The sequence below is a fragment of the Cebus imitator genome, unplaced genomic scaffold, assembly GCF_001604975.1.
Source record: "Cebus imitator isolate Cc_AM_T3 unplaced genomic scaffold, Cebus_imitator-1.0 Scaffold690, whole genome shotgun sequence".
NCBI lineage: Eukaryota > Metazoa > Chordata > Mammalia > Primates > Cebidae > Cebus > Cebus imitator.
Window position 1 is genome coordinate 239,321 of NW_016108005.1, and position 7,106 is coordinate 246,426.

Sequence of the window (7,106 nt, forward strand, 5' to 3'; positions counted from 1 at the left end):
CCACCATGCCCAGCTAATTTTTTGTATTTTTAGTAGAGACGGGGTTTCACCATGTTGACCAGAATGGTCTCGATCTCTTGACCTCGTGATCCACCCACCTCGGCCTCCCAAAGTGCTGGGATTACAGGCTTGAGCCACCGCGCCCGGCAATACCTCAGGTCTTGACCCCTGCGCTACCCAGGGCTGTTTCTGCAGCTTGAGCCCTAGGCACCTACTCAACTCCATGCTCCCACTCCAGGGTCCCACTCCACCCAAGCACCTCCCTGGTCGCTGGAAGTCAGGAGGAAAAAAGGAATGAAATTGAGTGTGATGTGTAAGGAGGGGGATCACAGGAGGAGTCAAGGGCAATAAGGACTTCACTAAGGGGCCCAGAGAGGGGGTCAATAGATAATGAGAAATGGGGGCTGTGGTCAGGGGCGCCAGGATTGGCAGGGAACATGTTGGGGCCGCAAGGGTCGGGGCCCTGCTGGGCACACTTACTTGTGCACTGCACATGGAGTGGCGGGCCTCGTCGTCGGCCAGGTAGCCCGAGTGGTGGCGGCACCTCGCCATGATGCAGGTGGCTGGGCCTGCTGCCCACCTCTCTCTTCAGCCGCGCACTCCTCTCTGCGCGGGGTGGGGAGACTAGGTGAGGGTCTCCGATAGGTTCACGCATCAGTGGCCCGGGAGTCCCTCGCTCTCTGCATCCGCGTCTTGCATGCATCCAGCCCTTCCTCTGCTCCAAGGCCCCCATGCGTTGGCGGGCAGTCAGATTCCAGAGTCGTCGGGGTGGAATCGCCTAGGGCGATCCTGTCTCCGATCATCTTTAGATCTGCGTGTTCTCGACCCTCCCTCTTCCCAAACCCTGGGCCACCTGGCGTTCGCCCCGGCCCGGAATTAACCGACTCACCAGAAACACCTCCTTGCTCGGCTCTGGCCAGCACAGTCTGCGCCCTCACTGGGGCAGCAGCACAGGGCGGGGAAGTAGACCCGCGGCCTCCGCTTGCTTATTTGCATACTACATCCTCATTGGTTCTTACCGAGGAGCTCGTCCACCACCTTCTACTCCGACACAATGGTTGGGGGCAGGGCCCACAGTAGCCCCACCTCCAATTCGCTGGGCTCTCCCCCTCCCACACTCGCCGGGGAGCCGGAGGATGAGGGTGCTGGTGCCCACGCTCCCTGCTGCTGGATGGACCCTCACCCACCACCGAGGTTAGGCTCTGTGATCCGATCCTGCCCCTGGGGGAGTCTAAGAGCCAAAGCCACGTCTTCCGCTGACGACACAAGCAACTTCCTCGTGTCCTCCCTGGTCGCTGCGCAGCCCTGGGCCTCCAGCTCCGGTTGGTTTCCAGGGGCCGCCGCCCCTCCCGCGGCGTGCACAGCCCCAGGTTGTCTTGAGACCTCTGCCCTCTGCAGTGGAAAGAGTGCCGGCTCTAAGTCACAGACCTAGCTTTAGTTTCTGGCTCTGCTCTCTCCTGCCAATGTGACTCAACCTCTCTTAGCATTGGTTCCACACTGTAAATGCACTTGAGTGTTCTTCCAATGTGGGAGTATGAGGATTCAATAAAATCTCCCCACAACACACCCGATACCAATGGAGCCTTGGATATTCTCAACTCCTCTCCCTCCGTGCTTTGCCCCTCAGTAATACCCCACCATGGTGTCACTTCTTTCAAGAAGCTTTTACAGTGAATTCTGCCACTCCTGACTCAATTCACGGTAAACCCCATTCCAGACTCTGCCACACCATGTTGCTGCTTATTTGTCTACCAGCTGGTGCTCCTTTGGGGCCAGAACTGAGGGAAGTCGCCCTTAATCTCTAATATTTTCAGTGTCTGGCACCAAGTAGGTGCTCAATAAATGTCAGTCTCCTTTCCATCTTCAGACCCTCAAGACCTCTGACCTTTCCAAGATCAGCTTCCAGTGGAGAATGGTGGTTGGCTGAGGTCTGACAATTCACTAGTCACTATGAACACAGCAGTCCCTATGCCAAGAGCATGGCTGAAGAGCTCTATGAGGCTTTCAATCCTCACATGCTTCATGAAGTATTGTTACTCTCAAGCTCTGCTCTGTCCTCTCAGCTCTGGCTACCTGCTAGATCAGGGGCAGAGAGCACAGAGCCGACCTGGGTGCAGGCCTGGAGCTGTGAGGTTCAGTCCTAGCTCCACTACTCCTAGCAGGACCACACTTCCCCTCTCTGAGCCCCAGTTTCCTCGTCTGTAAAACAGGAATGACATTATCAATTTCATAGGCTGGACACAAATACCACACTTTCCATGGGAAAAACCAAGACGGCCACGTTGCAGTGAAAACTGTGGCAGCCAACAATAACGACTATTTATGTAGTCATGGGTAAGGAAAGCTTTTCTGGACCAAAGAGAAAACAGTGAAGTTATGAATGTAAAAGCTGTAGCCTGGCAGAAAGCTCAAGAGGGAAACAGGAGATAAATGTTTTCTCAAATGAAGCCATTAGTGAACCTCTCTTAGCATTGGTTCCACGCTGTAAATGCACTTGAGTGTTCTTCTAATAAAATCTCCCTACAACACACCCGATACCACTGGGGCCTTGTATATTCTCAACTCCTCTCCCTCCCTCCTTTTCCCCTCAGTAATACCCCACCATAGTGTCACTTCTTTCAAGAAGCTATGTTTTCCATTTTCTTAGTGTCTAGAGTTCAAGAAAAAAAAAAATCAAGAAAATGCCTGTTCTTAGAAAAATCAGCAAAAGACCAATAGGCAATATGAAAAAGAATAAAAATAGCGAATAATATGAAGATTTTTATTTGCACTGCTATCTTAGAATCTACTAGAATGCGATCACTGATGTGATCATTTTTCTGTTCTCAAAACAACACAAAAATAACTTGGGTTGGGGAGAAAGGGAATTGGGTGTGTTTATTTGCTTAGAGAAAACACTAGAAGGACACAACCCAGAAACTTTACAATGGCAATCTCTGGGAAGGGTAGGAGATTCTTTATTTATTATTTTATTTTATTTTTAAAGACTGGGTTTCACCATGTTGGTCAGGCTGGTCTTGAACTCCCGACCTCAGGTGATCTGCCCGCCTTGGCTTCCAAAGTGCTTGGATTACAGGCGTGAGCGACCACGCCCGGCCAGGAGATTCTTTTCTAGGGGGGTGGGGGAACAGAGTCTTGCTCTATCGCCTAGGCTGGAGTTCAGTGGGGCAATCTCGGCTCACAACCTCTGCCTCCCGGGTTCCAGCTATTCTGCTGCCTCAGTCTCCCGAGTAGCTGGGATTACAGGCGCATGCCACCACGCCCGGCTAATTTTTGTATTTTGAGTAGAGCCAGGCTGGTCTTGAACTCCTGACTTCGTGAACCACCCACCTCGGCCTTCCACAGTGCTGGGATTACAGGCGTGAGCCACTGCACCCGGCTTCCTTTCGTTTTTTTCATATTAAATACCACTTTTGCAGTCAAGGAAAGTTCCGCTTTGCAATAAATCCAGTACTAGTTTGGTTAGGTCCGGAGCAGCCGCCGAGTCCTTGCAGAGCCACGCCGAACCGCTAGGTGGCGAGAACAAAGGCGAAGGGCAGCCGCACCTGAGCGTGTGCGTCGGGGCGGGGCCTGGGTAGCGACCAGGGGCGGGGCCTGGACTGTCCGGCCCACTCCCCGAGGGCTCGAGCGGTGGATACAGGCGGCCATGGCCCGCCCTCGCGTGCGCCTGGTGGTCACCGCGGACGACTTTGGTTACTGCCCGCGACGCGATGAGGGCATCGTGGAGGCCTTCCTGGCCGGGGCAGTGACCAGTGTGTCCTTGCTGGTCAACGGCGCGGCCACGGAGAGCGCGGCGGAGCTGGCCCGCAGGTAAGGGGAAGGCCCCTAGCAGGGCGGTGGCCGGCTTGGGGCGCGCGGCTCCGCGGCCGCCTGTGCTCTAGCTCGCGCTCCGCCCGCAGGCACAGCATCCCCACCGGCCTCCACGCCAACCTGTCCGAGGGCCGCCCAGTGGGCCCGGCTCGCCGTGGCGCCTCGTCGCTGATCGGCCCCGAAGGCTTCTTCCTTGGCAAGATGGGATTCCGAGAGGCGGTGGCAGCCGGTGACGTGGCTTTGCCCCAGGTGCGGAGCCGCAGCTGCAGGAGGATGCTCGCGAAGATCCCCAGAGCTCCGCCCGGAGGGTACTGTGAAGCCATTGGGGGGCAGGAGCTGGCGGTGGATGATTTCCTCATTCAAACACTGGAGCAGTCACACGGAAGCACGAGGAGGGGATCCTCGGCAGCTGCTCCGGGTCGCTAAAGGTGTCTCTCGCTCTCCCTCTAGGTGCGGGAAGAGCTGGAGGCCCAACTAAACTGCTTCCGGGAGCTGCTGGGCAGGGCCCCCACGCACGTGGACGGGCACCAGCACGTGCATGTGCTCCCAGGTGTGTGGTTGGTGATCCCAGTTTGGAAGGCGTTACTCCCAGGCGGGGCTGGGGAGTAGGGGAGGTGTCGATGCTCCCAGGTGAAGGGACCTGCCCCTCCCTGAGTCCACTCCGCCCGCAGGCGTGTGCCAGGTATTCGCCGAGGCGCTGCAGGCCTATGGGGTGCGCTTTACGCGGCTGCCGCTGGAGCGCGGTGTGGGCTGCTGCACTTGGCTGGAGGCCCCAGCACGCGCCTTCGCCTGCGCTGTGGAGCGCGACGCCCGGGCCGCCGTGGGCCCCTTCTCCCGCCACGGCCTGCGGTGAGGCTCCCCACCCCGTCTCCTACCGTGGCTGTCCCTGTCCCTCCGCACTGGCTGTTCACCGGCTAGCCGTGTCCGTTTCTCAGCCCGAAAGCGAGTCTGGTGTCGACCGCTGCCGCCACCCCAGTAACCCGGTCCCCCGCTCCCCGCGCCGTCCCTAGCATAGCTCTGGCCATGGCCTGGCCCCGCTGCTGATGCCCCCGGCCCCCACAGGTGGACAGACGCTTTCGTGGGCCTGAGCACTTGCGGACGGCACATGTCCGCTCACCGCGTGTCCGGGGCACTGGCACGGGTCCTTGAAGGTACCCTGGCGGGCCACACCCTGACAGCCGAGCTGATGGCGCATCCTGGCTACCCCAGTGTGCCTCCCACCGGGGGTTGCGGTGAAGGCCCCGATGCTTTCTCTTGCTCTTGGGAACGGCTGCATGAGCTACGTGTCCTCACTGCGCCCACTCTGCGGGCCCGGCTTGCCCAGGATGGCGTGCAGCTCTGTGCCCTCGACGACCTGGACTCCAAGAGGCCAGGGGAGGATGTCCCCTGTGAGGCCACTCTGGAACCCTTCCTGGAGCCCTCCTTACCCTGACCCCTACACACAACCAAGCACTAATCCCCTTGGTACCAAGCAAGGGAGCCCAGGTTTAGTCCTGGCACAGCCCAGAACCAGGCCCTGGAGCAGGGTCTGTGACTTCCCTGGGTAGGACACTGCCACCTATGGGCCCAGGTCTTTATGGCTCCAAATGGCATCCAGAGTTTGAGCAGCCTTCTTGGCTGCAGGCTGGCCGGCCTCTAGCAGCGGGCTAGGACATGCAGAGCATCTGGAGCCCCTCCATGTTGCAATGCAAACACCTTCACTGAGGCAGTAGGGAGAGAAGCCTATATTAATAAAATAACATGTGTATTTCAAACTTGCGTGGTTTATCAGCTGTGCCCAGGAGACCCTCACAGAAACAAGCACGGACAAAGAACAGCTCTTTCTTGGCTCAAACCATTCCAGGAAATGGCCCATTCTCCATTCTGGTTTTGCTCATGCTGAGATTTTATTCCTTTTTATGGGTGGGAGTGGGAAAAGATTATCTCACCAGGCTGCTTTTGAAGAGACATAATACGATAATCACAATATTAAGAAGTCACCTGTTTAGACATAAGCCATTCCAGGGAATAGGCTCGAGGTGACCCTGCAACCCCATGGGAATACATTTAAATTCCTGTAATCCCAGCACTTTGGGAGGCCGAGGCAGGTGGATCACCTGATGAGCCTGGCTAACATGGTGAAACCCCGTATCTGCTAAAAATACAAAAATTAGCTGGGTGTGGTGGTGTGTGCCTGTAATCCCAGCTACTCAGGATTACAGGCACACACCACCTGCTGAGGCAGGAGAATTGCTTGAACCCAGGAGGTGGAGGTTGCAGTGAGCTGAGATGGAGCCACTGCACTCCAGCCTGGGTGACAGACTTTGAGACTCTGTCTCTAAATAAATAAATAATAAAATAATTTTTCTAGGAGGAGCAGTTTTCCCAGGAAATGGGATACTACAGTTCCTAACCTGACCTGGTGATGGAACGGGGCCCCATGTGGCTTAGGTGAAGGCTCCTGAGGTGAAGGAGCAGATGGGAAAGGCAGTGGGAGTCCTCTGGAGCAGAGTCCTTCTGCACCGCTCTGAAGGATGGAAAGGCAGATGGAACAACATGTGGTCCTTGTTTCATTTCATGAAATAGCATCTATGAGGCAGGCACTAGTGTCCCCATTTTACAGGGGTAGAGGCAGGAGTGGCAGAGCAGGGCCCTAGCCTGGGTCGAGCATGGAATCAGGGGTCAAGAGAGCTCTCACTCAGCCTAGGCAGCTCAGAGGGACGTGGCTTTCTGAAGGGTGGGTGTGGGATGTCACTCTTTCCTACCTCCACCCACCCATGCCCCATCCCCTTGACTGTGGCTTCAGTCCCCTTTTCTGGCTCCACACTCATCTTCCACGTTGACCTTCATTAGACTTGGACTCTCCCATCCACAGCACTTTTCCTGCTTTCTTGCACCCATGCTTATGAGCTGGAATCACTGTACGGTTTCTCCTTCTGCTGCCTAGCCTCTACCTCCTCGCCTCAGCCCACTGAGATCTGCCTACACTCCTGCAGCTGGGGCTGGGAGAGGGGTGGCCTGAAGTTAGCTGGGAGCACAGATGCAGCTCCCTTGAGGGGCTTCTGTTATAGAAGTGTTCTGAGAGGAGGCAGCTGGTTGTGCAGCTTCAAGGCTCATAAGAGAGGTGTGGGTGGGTAGGAGACCCGGGGGTCTGCACAGGTGATAGATGAGTGGCTGCTGTCCACCCAGGGAGGGAAAGAGGGATGAGCAAAGAGTTGACAGCAACCCTGGGGACCCATGAGCCTTTTTTTTTTTTTTGAGACAGGATCTCATTCTGTCACCCAGGCTGGAGTACAGTGGCACAATCGTGTCTCACT

The 7,106-nt window shown here is 56.4% G+C and overlaps 1 protein-coding gene across 2 annotated transcripts; it reads left to right on the forward strand.

Moving 5' to 3' along the window:
- The first annotated feature begins 3,587 nt into the window (after positions 1 to 3,587).
- YDJC (YdjC chitooligosaccharide deacetylase homolog) lies at positions 3,588 to 5,564 on the forward strand. 2 transcript variants are annotated; one of them, XM_017518619.2, is made up of 5 exons: positions 3,588 to 3,810; positions 3,900 to 4,059; positions 4,261 to 4,360; positions 4,482 to 4,659; positions 4,873 to 5,564. In XM_017518619.2, exons 1-5 carry the CDS (start codon positions 3,647 to 3,649, stop codon positions 5,240 to 5,242), a joined length of 972 nt encoding a protein of 323 aa, XP_017374108.1. In that variant the 5' UTR covers positions 3,588 to 3,646; the 3' UTR covers positions 5,243 to 5,564. The 2 variants fall into 2 exon arrangements, with proteins under 2 accessions (XP_017374108.1, XP_037590874.1); XM_037734946.1 differs by lacking the exon at positions 4,482 to 4,659.
- The last annotated feature ends 1,542 nt before the right edge of the window (positions 5,565 to 7,106 follow it).

What these genes read in the sequence shown, in the direction of transcription:
- YDJC (XM_017518619.2), top strand. Translation starts at nt 3,647, where the DNA reads ATGGCCCGCCCTCGCGTGCGCCTGGTGGTCACCGCGGACGACTTTGGT. An exon ending in GTGACGTGGCTTTGCCCCAG is followed by an intron (nt 4,060 to 4,260) that starts GTGCGGAGCCGC and finishes CTCTCCCTCTAG; the next exon opens with GTGCGGGAAGAGCTGGAGGC. An exon ending in TTCTCCCGCCACGGCCTGCG is followed by an intron (nt 4,660 to 4,872) that starts GTGAGGCTCCCC and finishes CGGCCCCCACAG; the next exon opens with GTGGACAGACGCTTTCGTGG.